The 16,119-nt window shown below is 42.2% G+C and overlaps 1 protein-coding gene across 5 annotated transcripts in view; it reads left to right on the top strand.

Moving 5' to 3' along the window:
- The first annotated feature begins 1,144 nt into the window (after positions 1-1,144).
- The window catches only part of gtpbp8 (GTP binding protein 8), a 33,730-nt gene continuing 18,755 nt past the window's right edge, over positions 1,145-16,119 (top strand). The window contains exons 1-5 of one of the 5 annotated variants that reach the window (XM_080203295.1): positions 1,145-1,222; positions 7,139-7,299; positions 8,962-9,326; positions 10,949-11,047; positions 14,776-14,906. In XM_080203295.1, the coding sequence (XP_080059421.1) occupies positions 7,242-7,299; positions 8,962-9,326; positions 10,949-11,047; positions 14,776-14,906 (653 nt within the window). In that variant the 5' untranslated portion in view covers positions 1,145-1,222; positions 7,139-7,241. Of the gene's footprint in view, positions 1,260-1,367; positions 1,453-2,687; positions 2,773-7,138; positions 7,300-8,940; positions 9,327-10,948; positions 11,048-14,775; positions 14,907-16,119 lie in introns of those variants that run through there. The other 4 variants (XM_080203296.1, XM_080203299.1, XM_080203297.1 and 1 more) reach the window with 4 other exon arrangements.

Here is a 16,119-nt window from a genome sequence, read left to right as displayed (position 1 = left end):
GATGTCTGAGTGAGATGATTGATATCCATCAACCAAACTATCTTGCTTTGTGTTAGGTGTGACTCCAACCAGTTTCCCCACCACCCCCCCAACCTCGATTCCCATTGACTTCTGTTTTGCTAGGAATCCTTGATGCCACACTCAGTCAAATGCTACCTTGACATCAAAGGCAGTCACTCTCATCTCATGATATGGAAATGCCAGCATTGGACTGGGGTGGGCACGGTGAGAAGTTTCACAACACCAGGTTAAAGTCCAACAGGTTTATTTGGAATCACGAGCTTTTGGAGCACTACTCCTTCATCAGGTGAGTGGAATTCTCACCTCATGTTTGGAATTCAGCTCTTTTATTCATGTTTGGACCAAGGCTGTAATGAGGTCAGGAGCTGAGTGACCTTGACAGACCCCCAAACTGAGCATTAGTGAGCAGGTTATTGCTGAGGAACTGTTGCTTGATAGCACTGAGATGACATTTTCCATCACTTCACTGATGATCAAGAGTACACTGATGGGGAGTTAAATGGTCAGGCTGGTTTTGTACTGCTTTTTGTGGATAGGAGGCACCTGGGTAATTTTCCACACTGCTGGGTAGATGCCAGTGTTATAGTTATCGAACAGCTGGTGAAGCCTACACTACCACAACTCTGCCGTCTTCCTCAAAAGCCACCTCCGCTGTGTCACACCAAGCAATGTTAACACAGAGAAAACCACCAAGGCACAAACTACTATCTCACAATTAATTGGAAGACTGCTAGAGATTCATTCTCCTACTGGAGTTGGTGCATGTGTGAAAAAGGAAGAAGAAAATAAAGAACAATTTCGACCTTGCTCTAAGGATCAATGTGATTATTCTAACTTCAGCATATATTTTTTCAAACTTGCATTTAAGGTTTTACATATAAATTAGATGGAGAGTAAAACCAATTTTGTTGAAGACCATATTAAGAGTCTGACAGAGGAATTTACTGCAAATAAATTTGAAAACTGACAAAGTCCACCTCCTATTCTCACATATTTAGAGCGAGCAGCCGTTCCCTCCCTTCTTTTGGGTCGGAACCAAGAGCTCTTTGTGTTTCTCCGGCCCTTTTGCTCTCGCTCCTTGCTTCCTGGGGGGAGGACAGTGAGAGGCGGGACATTGAGGAGCAGTTACTCGGGGTAACGGGGGCTGTTCCGGCAGCGCTGCACCGCCCGCTACTCCTGCAGAGCCCGGGTCCGGGAGGAGGTCAGTGTGGCACTGAGGCGCGGGCGGCCCGAGGGAGGTAATGAGAGGCTGGGGACCCGGGCGGTGACTCCGCTGCTGCCCCTTCGGCTGGAACTGGGACTGGGACTGGGGCGGGGGGCTGGAAGTTGGGTTGCCAACTCTCCAGGATGGGCCTGGAGTCTCCAGGAATTGGAGAGCAATCCGTTGTGCTGCAACCCTGGAGAAAAATCATAGGGATATAAAATAGATTGGTAATTTTTCTTTGAACATTTCTCTTTACCAGTTTATAAACATCATCCAGTTGGGCATTGCGTCTAATTGCTTTCCAGTTGGTACTGGAAGGCAACTTATTTGGCCGAATAATGGCTGTGGGGGGTGGGCAATCATGAAACCAACGTTTACTCTCAGTTGGCAATCCTCCGGGGGGTGGTGGGGGACAGAACCAGTGCTGTGGGCATCATGTGGAGAGGTGCATAATGGGAGTCTGGAAAATTGCCAGTTCAGCCTGCACACATCTGGGGCAAAGTGCCTGCTAAGGTGAGACCTTACTTTTTATTAATACGTGGGACATGGGCATTGCTGGCTGGCAAGCATTTAGTGCCCATTGCTAGTTGCCTTTGAGAAGATGGTAGTGAGCTGCTGCCTTGAATCGCTGGAGTCCATGTTCTGTGGGTTGACCCCAATGCCGCTAGGAAGGGAATTCCAGGATTTTGACCCAGCGACTGTGATGTATTTCTAAGTCAGGACGGTGAGTGGCTTGGAGGGAATTTGCAGGTGCTGATGTTCCCATTTTTCTGCTGCCCTTCTCCTTATAGTTGGAAGTGGTCATGGATTTGGAAGGTGCTGTCTAAGGATCTTAAGTGAATTGCTGCAGTGCATCTTGTAGCTAGTACACACTGCTGCTACTGAGTGTCAGTGGTGGAGAGATTGGCACCACATCTACAAACATTCAATCAAGTGGGCTGCTTTGTCCTGGATGGTGTCAAGCTTCTTGAGTGTTGTTGGAGCTGCACCCATCCAGGCAACTGGGGAGTAACTCTGACTTGTGTCTTTTAGATGGTGGATGAGCTTTGGGGAATTCAGGAGGCGAGTTACTTGTCACAGTATTCCTAGCCTCTGACCTGCTCTTGTAGCCACTGTGTTTATGTGGGGAGTCCAGTTCAGTTTCTGGTCAATGCCCCAAAGATGTTGACAGTGGGAGATTCAGTGATGGTTACACCATTGAATGTCATGGGGCAGTGGTTAGAGTGTCTCTTATTGGTGATGGTCATTGCCTGCCATTTGTGTGGCATAAATGTTACTTGCCACTTGTCAGCCCAAGCCTGAATATTGTCCAGAGCTTATTGCATTTGAGCATGGACTTCAGTATCTGAGGAGTCGTAAATGGTGCTGAATATTCTGCAATCATTGGCTAACATCCCCATTTCTGACCTTATGACAGAGGGAAGGTCATGGATGAAGCGGCTGAAAATTTTTGGATCTACGACATTACTCGAAGGGACACCTGCAGAGATGTTCTGGAGCTGAGATGACTGACCCTCCATAACCACAACCATCTTCCTATGCACTAGGTATACCAACCAGTGGAGAGTTTGCCTCTGATACCCATTGATTCCAGTTTCGCTAGGGCCCCTTGATGCTATACTGGGTCGAATGCAGCCTTAATGTCAAGGGCTCTTACCTCACCTCTGGAATTCAGCTCTTTTGTCCATGTTTGAACTAAGACTGTAATGAGTTCAGGAACTGAGTGACCCTGGCAAAACTCAAACTGGGTGTCATTGAGCAGGTTATTGCTGAGCAGGGCTGCTTGATAGCACTGTTGATAACCCCATCCGTCATTTTACTGATGATCAAGAGTAGACTGGTGGTAATTGGCTGGATTGAATTTGTCCTAATTTTTGTATACAGGACATACCTGGGCAATTTTCCACGTTGTTGGGTAGATGCCAGTATTGTATCTGTATTGGAAGAGCTTGGCTAGGGGAGCGACAAGTTCTGGAGCACAAGTCTTCAGTACTATTGCCGGAATGCCTTTGCAGTATGGAGTGCCTCCGGCTGTTTCTTGCTATCGTGAGTAGTGAATTGAATTGACTAGAGACTGGCATCTGGGATGTTGGGGACCAGTGGAGGAGGCCGAGATTCATCGTCCGCTTGGCACTTCTAGCTGAAGGTGGCTGTGAATATTTCAGCCTTTTGCACTGATGTGCTGGGTTCCTCCATCATCGTCAAGGATGGGGATATTTATGGAGCCTCTTCTTCCAGTGAGTTGTTTAATTGTCCACCACCATTGTCGATTGGATGTGGAAGACTGTAGAGCTTAGACCTGATCTATTGGTTGTGGGATCGCTTAGCTGTGTCTATCACTTGCTGTTTTTGTCATTTGGCATGCAAATAGCCCTGTTTGGTAGCTTCACCAGGTTAACATCCCATTTTTAGGTATGTCTGACGCTACTCCTGGCATACCCTCCTGCACTCTCCGTTGAACCAGGATTGATCCCCTGACTTGATAGTAATGGTTGAGTGGGGGATACACTGGACTATGAGATTGCAGATTGTGCTGGAGTACAATTCTGCTGCTGTTGATGGCCCGCAGCGCCTCATGGGTGCCCAGTCCTGAGTTGCTAGATCTGTTTGAAGTCTGTCCCATTTTGTATGGTGATCATGCCACACAACACGATGGAGGTTATTCTCAATGTGAAGGCAGGACTTCATCTCCTCAAGGACGGTGTGGTTGCCACTTTACCGATTTATTGTCAGCTGGTAGATTGGTAGGGGTGAGATCAAGTATGTTATTTCCTCTTGTTGGTTCTTTCACCACCTGTTGCAGACCCAGTCTAGCAGTTATATCCTTTAGAACCCAACCAGTCCGATCAGTAATGCTTCTACCGAGCCACTCTTGGCGGTGGGCATTAAAATCGCCCATACATTTTGTGCCCTTGACACCCTCAGTGCTTCTTCCAAGTGTTGCTCAATATGGAGGAATACTGAGTCATCTGTCAAAGAGGGATGGTATGTGGTAACCAGCAAGAGATTTCCTTGCCCATGTTTAACCTGAAGCTATGAGCTTTCATGGGGTCTGGAATTGATGTTGAGGATCCCCAGGGTAACTCCCTTCTGACTGTATACCACTGTGCCGCCACCTCTGCTGGTGGGACAGGACATATCCAGGGATGGTAATGGTCGTATTTGGGGTGTTACCTGTCAGGTATGATTCTGTGAGAATGACTTTGTCAGGCTGTTGCTTGGCTACTCTGTGAGACAGCTCTCCTAATTTTGGCACTAGCCGCCATATATTAGTAAGGAGGACTTTGCAGGGCTGTTTGTTTTGCCGTTGTCTTTTCTGGTGTCTAGATCAATGCCAAGTGGTTGTCCAGTTTCATTTCTTCGTTGAGACTTTGTAGCGATTGTTAGAACTGAGTGGCTTGCTGGGCTATTTCAAAGGCGGCTGAAGGTCAACCATATTGCTGTGGCTCTGGACTCGCATATAGACCAGATCAGGTAAGGATACGAGTGAACCCAGATCGGTTTTTACAATAAATGACAATGGTTTCATCGTCATCAGTAGACTTTTAATTCCAGAATTTTTTTTTATTGAATTCAAATTCTACCATCTGCCTTGGCAAGATTCGAACCCAGATCCCCAGAACATTATCTGGGTTTCTGGATTAATAGTCGAGTGATAATACCACTAGGCCGTTGTAGGGAAAAGGGTGTGAGTGCAGCTGGGCCATCTGACCTGGGAGGAAGTGCAGAGGCAGCCACTGGGGCTGCTCGGTGCTGAGGTGGATGACTTAAGAGGTCCATCTCAATGTCGTGGGACTTCATTCCAGTGGCAAAAAATAACACACAGGCCCTCCAACCCCTACCCTTGTCACTCTCTGAATGTTTCCCATGCTCCATCCATCCCACTACATGCCCTCTGTGCCAATCTCTGCTCTCCCATCCACCCACTATGCTCCATGCCTGGCTCTGTCCTTCTAACCACCTCCTAAGTCCCTTTAAAAAGTTACCTTTTTAAAGTTCCCCTCATGCACACTATGATTCACGGATAAGCTCTATGACCCATGAATTTTCAGAGTCTTGGCTTGACTCCATGAAAATTGCAGAAGAGTGAATGGAGCCAACCAGGTTGGGAGTACAAGATGCAAGTTTCTGATAAGAAACAGTCTGCACACTTTAAAGGGACTCCCAAAAATCACACAACCTGGGAATCCCAGAATTTTTAAAGGGCTGCCAAGTCAAACTGGCATGGTGAAAATCCGGGCCAAAACCCTAGCGCTTGTAAACCTACTAGACAGAATCATCCTTTTGTATCTCTCTAAACTAACAAGGGAAACTCAGTTGAAAACTCACTAAGCTGAACAAAAAAGGATAATGTCCAGATAGAACTAAGGGAGTTTATCAGTGACAAGTCCCAGCATATGATTGTGTGATCATGATCAAAGGCAGGATTTCTAAGACTGCGCATGAGGCTACTATCATCAGAGAGGTGCCTGTCGGTACTGATAGCAATGTAAACATTATGCTCAAGAGACTAGTGAAGTAAATTGCCTCATAACATGCTCAGACGTAATCTTTGTTACCTTGTCTCCAAAGCAAGTCTTAAGGTTATTCATGCCCAAGAAATACTTCCAAGAGGTGTTGGGAATTGCGATGGTGTCTGCCTTTAGCATCTGCAGACACCACAGTCAGCAGGAACAAAAAGTCTAACGGGCGCAATTGCATTCCCCCTCCCTCACCAGTCTAGCAAAAGCAATGGAAATGCTCATGGCATCAGCTGAAATGTTGACCGTGGAAAGGAACTACCTCTGCCAGGTTAGAGAGGATTTGGCTAATGATATGGCCATATATCAAGCAAATTACACAATTTATGTCCCAATCCCAATGAAATCCAGAAGGATTTGTCAAATGTCACTGGTGTGCTTCTGAATGAGATCCAGAACCAATTCATGCACCATTTCACCTTTACCTTCTGTCTCAAAGGAGGACCTCAGGCACCATACAAACATTGGTAGACCTACTGGAAAACTAAGCATTCAGCTATCTGATGATATCTTATAATAGGCATGTAAAATTGTTAACGTGCTGGAAAAGGATTAGGAAACATAGAACATTACAGCACAGTATAGGCCCTTCGACCCTCAGTGTTGTGCCAAGCTATGTGCAATCCCAAGATCAAGCTATCCCCTCCCTATATATGTTCTTATGTTCTTATAATTCTGGAGTGCTCCATGTGCCTATCCAATAACCGCTTGAAAGTTCCTAAGGTGTCCAACTCCACAATCACAGCAGGCAGTCTATTCCACACCCCAACCACTCTGAGTGAAGAATCTACCTCGGACATCCCTCCTATGTCTCCTACCATGAACCTTATAGTTATGCCTTATAGGTAGGAGATGTATTGATTTGCTGGTGACAATGGGAGGGAGGTGAAGCAACTCATTCAACCCAACAACCTCGAACCACAAATGTGGAAACCAGCTAGGGTACCAAGCATCAGGAAAGATAAAATGGTGTCACTGGCTAGGGATGACTATTAAATATTATGTTAATATGGTATATTAAGTATTATCAGTTACTATCAGAAATCCGTATGGTTTGCTGGCCAAAGCAGGGATGTAGCTTCACCCCAGGATGGGATCTCTGTGTCTTCAAATTAAGATGTGGAGATGCAGGTGTTGGACTAGGGTAAACACAGTAAGAAGTCTCTCAACACCAGGCTGAAGTCCAACAGGTTTATTTGGTAGCAAAATCCACTAGTGCTCGGAAAGCTAGTGGATTTTGATACCAAATAAACTTGTTGGATTTTAACCTGATGTTATGAGGATTCTCACTGTCTTCAAGTTAACACATAATTCTCACCTTTGACCAGAAGGCTTCAACTATACCTTGAGTTCTAGGGCATGATTGTTTTGTTTGTTTCAATGTTTCATGCAGGAAACACAGCAACGAGGGCAAGGTGATACTTAAGCTTTGCAAGGTGTTTGGTATTGTCAAGAATTGCTGACCCCAACCATCCAGAGGATAATTGACCACACAGATGATTCAATCGTGTCCGTCATTGACAGATTGCACACCCTGTGTTACCAGCTGGAAAGGTAAAATATCAAAAAGCAGAGAGCTTGTTCTTGGCTTTGAAATGGTGCCAGTATGCCTGGGAGCCATTGTCCTGACTTTGTTTGAAATATGTTATTCATACGGTTTTGCAGAATCAAGGAAAAATTTGGAATTAAAACTTAGTTAATTTGAGTTTCTACCTGGGAACAAGCCATTTGTGTCACATTGCCTTGGTGATGGGTGGAGCTTAGTGAAATTCTTCATTTTGAGTTTATCTCTGTGGTTTTAGTTAGTGCTTAGCTAATGAAGTAGAAAATTAGAATCCTAGAATCACTACAGTGCAGAAGGAGACCACTCTGTGTCAACTGATATCTCACCAAGCTCAACCCCCACCCTATCCCTGTAACCCTGTGCATTTACCGTGGCTAATCCACCTAACCTACACATCTCTGGACACTTAAGGGGCAATTTAGCGTTGCTAATCCACCTAAGCTACACATCTTTGGATTGTGGAGGAAACCAGAGCACCCGGAGGAAACCCACGCAGACACCAGAGGGAGCGTGCAAACTCCATACAGATGGTCATTCAAGGCCGGAATCAAATCCGGGTCCCTGGAGCTGTGAGGCAGCAGGAAAACCAGTTGAAGTTTGGAGAGCAGCCTTCGAGACTGTCAGCTCTGGGTCTTTTGTAGTTTGTAGCTCTTTGGAAGGAAGTCAAGAGATAAAGCTTATACTTGAACTAGAGTAAATGTTAGACCTATCGTCCAAGACACATCCTGCCTCTGGGAGCTGGTATTCAGTATAAGGGAGAAGATGGCTGGAAGATTTGTTTAACTGGAATTTAAAGGAAAAATCCTACAATAATCCTCTCAGTGAAAGACAGTTAACCTTGTTGCAGTTAGGGTTCTAGATGTAATTAGCTTGGCTGCTGTTTGAAACCATAACAGCAGGCTATTGAAAACCAAGGGTATTTCCTGATGTTTTAAGCTACTGTAGTGGAGTTGCAGGGAGGCCTGTACTTGAGTTGTAGAATTCAGAGTCACGAAAGAAAAGTTGAAGGATCACTTAGCCAAAAGCTAATAAAAGGATTTCTGAAATCTGAGTGAATTCCAAAGAACTGTGATAGACCTTTTGAGTGGGTCCCAGAAAATGTGAATGAACCTTCAAGATTTTGATGAGGGAACTCTTGGAAAGTATAATGTTGAACTGCATTATAGCATATGTCTTGTAAGTCATAATGTTAAGGTAGTGCTGCTTGCTTTGTTTAATTTCATTTTACTTACAATTCTTTATTTAAAAATGTGAAATCTGACAGCAAATTGCTGAGTGTTTAAGTTCCTTATTTAAACTTTGACAGTTCCTATTTAGGTCGTAATACTTCAAAGGAAAGAGAACAGTTGAGCAGAATTTAATAACGACCGTAAGTTAAGAGAAAAGGGAGGAAGGAAATGCATAGATTTGCTATTATACACACACCAAGAGCACACATTTACCTGACTATTCTGTTTTTCATGAACTTGGAATTCTAAGTGATGAATCATAGATCTTAAAGAAAATGTAATATTTTCAGAATTAGCTTCTGATGAGCACTGAGTTTGAGGTAAAAAAGTTAAATAAATACACTGTGAATCTAGCCAGTAAATGTTTAATGCTGTCTTGTTTTATTGTCATTTACATTTCAGGTTTATTTTGCATTTAAATAGAGATTGGAAGAATGTTCACAATGCGAGCACGTTTACATGGCTTATCACAAGCATTAAAAGCAAACATGGTGCGAGAAAAAGTCATTTCAGTATGTTTGGTCTGTAGGAACAGTCACAAATTAGCTTCTATCCAGGCTATCTCCAAACTTAACGAGAAGAAGCAAAACAGTATTATTTTTCCATTCAAAGACTTGGAAAGATACTTGGTCAAAAATGTGAACAAAATGAACTTTCAAATGTTTGCTCCAAGCTATGAGGACATTGGAAATGCAGAACGATTCTTCACACCTTCAAATAAACACTTCATAGATTATTTCACCTCTGCTGTCAGGATTGATCACGCACCAGCAACAGCTCAACCAGAGGTTAGTGTCACTGTTTTCCATAGATAATCAGAAATCATAAATAAGTTAACAGTCATTTAGGCAGCAACAATTTCTATTTATATCACACTTTTAACACAATGAAAAGCCCTAACGCGTTTCGCAGGAGCATTATAAAAATAAAGTCCGACACTGAACCAAATAAGGAGGTATTGGGTGAGGTGACAAAAAGCTTGATTAAAGAATCATGCTCTAAGAAGTGTCTAGGAGGAAAGTGAGGTAGACAGACAGGGAGGGAATTCCAGAGCTTAGGATCTAGGCAACTGATGGCAGGGCCACCAGTGATGGATTGGTTATAGTTGGGAATGCACAAAGGGCCAGCATTAGAGGATTGCAGCTAACTTAGAGGGTTGTTTTTCAAATAACTGTTTTTCACTAATAGTCGAAAACAGCATTTAGGTTAGTAAGTACAGAGATTGACAAATCTAAGTATCAAGTTAATTTTGTGATATCAGAGGACTGGTGTGTGGAATGTGACTGCCTGCATAGATAGTTTCTTAAAAAGGTTGTACAGAATTCTGGCTGGAACTGATTATTGTGCACTAATTACAAGTGAGCAGCAGTTCAAATGTATGCAATACAAAAAGCAACTCACTGGTCATTAATATTAACAACTTTCATGTATATAGTACATTTTAATATGGTGAAATAACCTGTGGGGGTTGGGGGGCAAACAGGATGGAGAGCAGTGGGGTACGGGGAGAAGAATTGGACACAAGTAAGTTTCCCTAATTTGACTCCCAAATCTTAACTCGAGCATGGTTTAACTGGTAGATTTGAAGGAGGCTTTTGATGTTGGAATGGGAAGTGAAATGGACTAGAAAATAACTGAGGAGTGCAGTGTTGTGATTCGTGGAGGTTCTGCAGCCATTTGGCAGGAGAGGGGAAGGTGGACATACCAGACTCGTGGTAAGTGTGAGCTTCATCGGGGTTGGAAGAATTTTTAGGTAATCAAATCAAATAATGCTGGGGCATAAGTTCTAAAGGTAATGTGGATTTGAAATCAATATTCTGGATAACCAAAAATCAGTGGAAGGTGACTGGTGACAAAGACTTCTGAGATCTGGAGCAGAATCCAACAAATAATAAGAATCAACACTTATGGATCAGAGCTGGCTCAATGTAAGGTGAAAACTGATAGTGGAGGAGCAGAAGGCAGGTGCAGGAATAGAGACAATCCAGTAAAGAGCACACTGTTAGTTGAAAGCAAGTGACAAAAATGGGAGTTATAATCAAGCACAGAAGTCAGCAAGTGGAATTTATCCAGGAGAAAATAGAAGCATCCTGTTCCTGGTTGTGGCTGCTACTGGGAGTGCTGGTTCATCAAATTACTCCTTATAAACTGGTGTTGGAATGAGTGCCAACTGCATCAACTTTCAGAATAGCTTCATGTAACTGATTGTTGATGGGGGGGTGGGGGGGGGGGGGGGGGGGGGCACGGTGAGATTAATTTTGGCTCTAATCATGAAAGTGATTGTGTAGTGGATATAGTGAGCCCTGTGTAGGCAGATTGAAACCACAAGTTCTGATCTGCACTACCCTGTACCCTACCAAAATATCAGAAATTTGAAATGTTTGACATGAGCATTTTTTTCCCCTTCCAGGTGTGTTTTATAGGCAGAAGTAACGTGGGAAAGTCCTCATTGATAAAATCCTTGTTTTCCCTGGTTCCTGGTATTGAAGTTAGAGTTTCAAAAAATCCTGTGAGTATCTGTGTGTTTTGGAATTTGGGCATCATACATTTGTTTTATCTTGGATAATTACTGCATATATGTCATTATTTATTGCTATTATCTGTGAGGAGCTCTTTAAAATCCTGACTCCAAAATCAGAGGTGCTTCAGATACCTCCTCCTCCCCCCTCAATTCCTCTCCAAAGCTAAACTTACCTTACATTCTTGCTAAACTTACCTTGATCCCCAAGTCTGTACCTTTTCACTCATCTTCACTACCCTCATGTCTTTCAAAAGTTTCACCTCCTGTTAACATAATGCCCCCAAGGATAATTCTTTGCCAAGGATTATGACTTCCAAATGGCTTCTACATATTATTCTTTTTAATACTGCTGTCATGACTGCTCTTCAAAAAGTACTTTGTCAACCATGCTTTTCAGTAAATACTGTTACAAATGTGAGGTTTTATAAGATGATTATGTTTTGGACTATATATTATTTTGAGGTAACATGAACTAATAAAGAGAATCATGTGAGTTCTGTCCAACAACAAGCCTGTATAGCTAGATAATCATGGAGATGTAGGGCCCAGGTCAAATTATATTTAAATACATGTGCCAGGTTCAACATCTAGAAACATAGACAGAAGCGGGTGTTCTTGTGTTTTATATTCTTTCATCAATGTGGTTGTTACTGGCTAGGCCAATATTTATTGCCCATTCATTTTTGCCCTGGAACTCAGTAGCTTGCTAGGCCATTTCAGAAGGCAGTTTAGAATCAACCACAATGCTGTGGGTCTGGAGTGACATGTAGGCCAGATCAGGTAAGAAAGGCAGATTTCTTTCCCTGAAGGACATTAATGAACCATATGGGGTTTTACGACAATTGATAGTTTCATGCTCACAGTTACTCGCTTTTTAATTCTAGAGTTTATTAACAGCTACTGTGGTGTGGTTTGAACTCATGTCCTAAGAGCATTAGCCTGGGCCTTTGGGTGGCCTCTCTTTCATCATCTGGCCTGCTGCTCCTATAGTGACATTGCCATTATTGAATCATCTGTCTCAGAGTCTTTGAACAAAGAGAAAGATAGAGATAAAGAACAGCAGTTGTTGTGTCTGTAGGGAGAAAAGACTGTTTTTGCTGCCAGCTACTAGGCAGAATGCTGGGGGGAGCTGCTCCATTGGTCAAAAGAAAGGGATCTACAGTGATTTAAAGACACTGAAAGGATTGCCCCAGTGAAGTGAGGAGAAGAAATTACTGGATTGGGCTTTATTGTTGAAAGTTGATTTGGAAATTTTCAGGGGACTGAGGGGAAGGATCTTCGACAGTTGTCAGACATTATGATCAATGAAATGGGGAGAAGTGAACCCACTGAAAGCTGTGAGTTACTGCAGACTGTTTCCTGAAAAGAAAACTCTTCTGACAAAGCATGCTGCGAAGTATATACATGTTTTTATTACATGGGCATGGTGTTATTAGTCATATTAAGACATTAAATAAAGGCTGTCTTTTCTGTAGTTTAGGATATTAGTTGCCTACTATGTAATATTTAGTCAATGTTGCTTTTAGTTTGTTAGAGCAAAAGTCTTAACTTGAAATCTTGTCATGCAATTCCTTTTAAATCAATTGCTTTGATTTCAAATGACTTTTTAAAATATATTGATCTCCATGGGGATTGTAACAAATGGGGGCTTTGGCTGAATACAAATCAATAGTCTGGGATGAATACACTGGAATTTGTCAGAGTTTAAGCAAACAAGATTGCAAAGTTATGTTTGCTGTGTTCAGTAAAAAGCTATAATTAGCTACTTCAATTACTGAAGTGTTTCTTGAAAGGGAGGACCTGTCTGTGAGTGCCTAACTTTAGTTAACAAAGATTAATAATAAGAATTAGAAATACATTTAAAAGTAGGTGCTACATAGGCAGAGTTGGCACAATACCCTGAACCTTGGGAAAGAAAGAAGTAAGCCATAGAGCATTCAGGTTGAAGTGACTAAGATTCAGTTGCAAATAAAACAAATGAAATTGGGAGAAAATAAATTGTGAATTTGAAAAAGAAACCAAAACATGAAAACTTGAACCTGAATTCCAAAGAACAGGAACCGGAATGTTCAGTAGAGAGAAATAGAAAAATTAGGAAGAGAAATCTTGAATTTCAGAGAGAAAAAGTAGCAAAGATCTGAGCAAGTAAAACAAATGTTAAGGACATTTTATTTATTCAGTGGTGAACTGTTCAATGGTTTCCACACGTTAGTTCTAATTTTAGTGCACATAATTTTCTGGGAAAGTAATGGCTTCTGCCACAAACTTGACCTTATTAGAGCATACAAAATCAAATAATCTTTAGCGTGAGAGAATTGTATATCACCCTGAATTGTTGAATGATTTGTGGCACTCTGCCTTTAGCCTCAGAAAAATTGGAATTCACCATCAGTTTTCCTCATGAATTTCAAGAATTTGCTGAATTTGTCTTATAAAAGCACAAAGTTGGAGCTAACACTTAAAAAGTATAATCACCCTTTTAATTATGAGATTTACGTTCCTACAATGCCACTTAGTTTTGCAGGCTCAGGAAGATAACAATTGAAACTGAAGTTTCAATTTACGGATGGTAAATTGTTTCTTCTCGTGTTATTTGCCAAAAGGTAAATTTGACCCACAGTGCAGCGATCTTTACTACATGTAGGAAAAGGAGGCAGGTCCCAAATCTACCCCACTCTGGATGGGAATTGAATTCTCTGTTGTTGGCATCAATCTGGTTCACCCCAGCAGCCCAGAGTTTACTTACATGTTGTAGCCTGGAATAATGGACAGTAATGGTAGAAGCTCCAATTTCTTTCCATCACGTGGCTGAGTGAGATTCTCTCCCACTCTTGCCATCTGCCATTCACGGAAAGATTTGCAAATTGACACTCAACCTATTTGACCACATTATGAACAGACCTTCCTTGACCATCAAATCCCAGAGTCAGACTTGAACACGGAGCTCAAAGACAGGGAAGCTACCATTACCCCTCGAAATTACCTGTAATTTTTTTCTTAAAGTTTTTAAAAATTAAAATTGTTTCAAATTTTTAAAATTTTCCTCCTTGGTCTTTTTTTGTCTTTTGAGAAAATAGTTTTGCTCTTCTCATTCTGTTTATAACTTGACTCTAACAGACCCTGATTTTCTTCTCTATTTTCCTCTATTTCTTCCTCTATTCTTAAATGTAATTGGTTAAGGAGTTGGACTGTTAGTCCCATCACTCAGCAGGGTCCAAAGTACTCTGTTGACCTCTGCATTATTATCAACTTGTACTGCAAAATGCTAGAACTTTGACTGGAACAGTAGAGATAAATGTTCAAATCACAGAGCATGCTGCGGGATGCCCCACTCCATTAAATTCTGGCCTGATAACATTTTCATTTCCGCTGCTGATGGGCTTCGGATTCATTCCGGTGACAAATGCCTTCATATGCTTTGTGATCAATTATTGAAACATCCAATTTATTTGATAGGTAACTTACAATTTGGCACAACATTTATTTATGTTTTTTTTTATTGTTTGAAGGAACTAGAAATGATTTTTCTTTTTGCTAATTAGAACAACACCATGAAGCAGAATGATAATATTTAAAAACAAATAGAACTTGTTGCTGACTCTTGACTACATTTGTAATCTGTAAGAAAAACAATGAGCCCCAAATAATGCATCACTGCAGTAACGGAGCTTCCATCGATTCATGAATTAGCTTCTCTCCGTATTATCTTATTTTAGGGACACACAAAGAAGATGAATTTCTTTAAAGTAGGTAAAGCATTTACTGTCGTTGACATGCCTGGTTATGGATACAGAGCACCTTCTGATTTTGTGGAAATGGTAGAGAGCTATCTCCAGGCAAGGCAGAAGTAAGTGCCAAATAGTCTCAGTTTTACAAATTTTCTTTTCCTCTAAATTTTGTACAATTGTTCAATATTTCAGTAATTACAAATTGTAAGCCAGGTTCCAAATAATGTGTAGATAATGGGTCCCTCAGATGTGTTCATGTTGTCAGATGTAACAGATCCTTTATTTCTTGAAATAAAACAGTAAGTGTAGAAAACACTTAGCATGTCAGGGAGAATTTGTGAGGCTGGAATTTTCTGCCCCATTTCTGGGAGTTGAGAACAGCGAAGAGGGTGGAGAATCAAGTGGGAATCCTAAAAAGGATTTTACAGTGGTGAGATTTTCCCATTGGACTTTCCCAGCTTCCTCACCAGTGACATAATAGGAAAAGTTCGGATCGCTATTCACATCAATTTGAATCTCATTATCAGGCCTTTATGCCTGGTTGCCCCCCCGCCGCCAAACCATGTTGGAATGTCAATTCACGTCAGCGTGAGAACATGCTGACATGGCATCGTAACAGATTACCCCACCACCTCCCACCTGGCAAACAGAACCCGCTCGAGTCACACAGGTGTGTACCATCCCCAGTGGTGAGAGGGCCATACCTGGCACAGTCCCTGGAGTGACAAGGGGAGGTGTTTGGTGAGGGGGTTCCATGTCTGTGGGGTTGGGGGGGGCAGGGAGGAAGGAAGGGGGCTCCCATGATTGTGGTGTGGGGGATATTAATGTGGGAGAGTTTTAAAAAATCAAAGCCCCCTTCCTGATGGGGGCAGGCTCATCTGGCACCTTACTCTTTCATTTTTTTGAAGTGTTTGAAAATTAGGTGGGAAAACCCGACAGGGCAACCTGCGGTCTGTCCCTGTCCTGTTTTCCCCCCCCCCCTGCCGAGACAACACAATTCCAAATGGAATTTTTATATCAGAATAGAAATTGGTGATAAAAATTCTAACCAATTATAGAGCGAAGAGAAAGGTTGGGTGGGACAGGTGTCAGAATAGAGGAAAAAATTGAAAATATAAACCTACGATTGGGTAAAAGGCACAAGAGATTAAATGGTAAACAAGATGATGGTGGAGGCAAAGGAGGATGGGGTGATGGGACAAGTAAAAAACAAAGTTAGTCCAAAAGGGTGTAAATAGGAATTGCATTGCTGACAATTCCTGTCTGAACAAAATGGTAGTCATGATGTGGAGATGCCAGCGTTGGACTGGGGTAAACACAGTAAGAAATCTC

The sequence above is a fragment of the Carcharhinus amblyrhynchos genome, chromosome 15 (genome assembly GCF_965287045.1).
Source record: "Carcharhinus amblyrhynchos chromosome 15, sCarAmb.v2.hapA, whole genome shotgun sequence".
NCBI lineage: Eukaryota > Metazoa > Chordata > Chondrichthyes > Carcharhiniformes > Carcharhinidae > Carcharhinus > Carcharhinus amblyrhynchos.
Note: the sequence above shows the minus strand (reverse complement) of the source record. Positions and strands in the feature narration are given on the sequence as shown.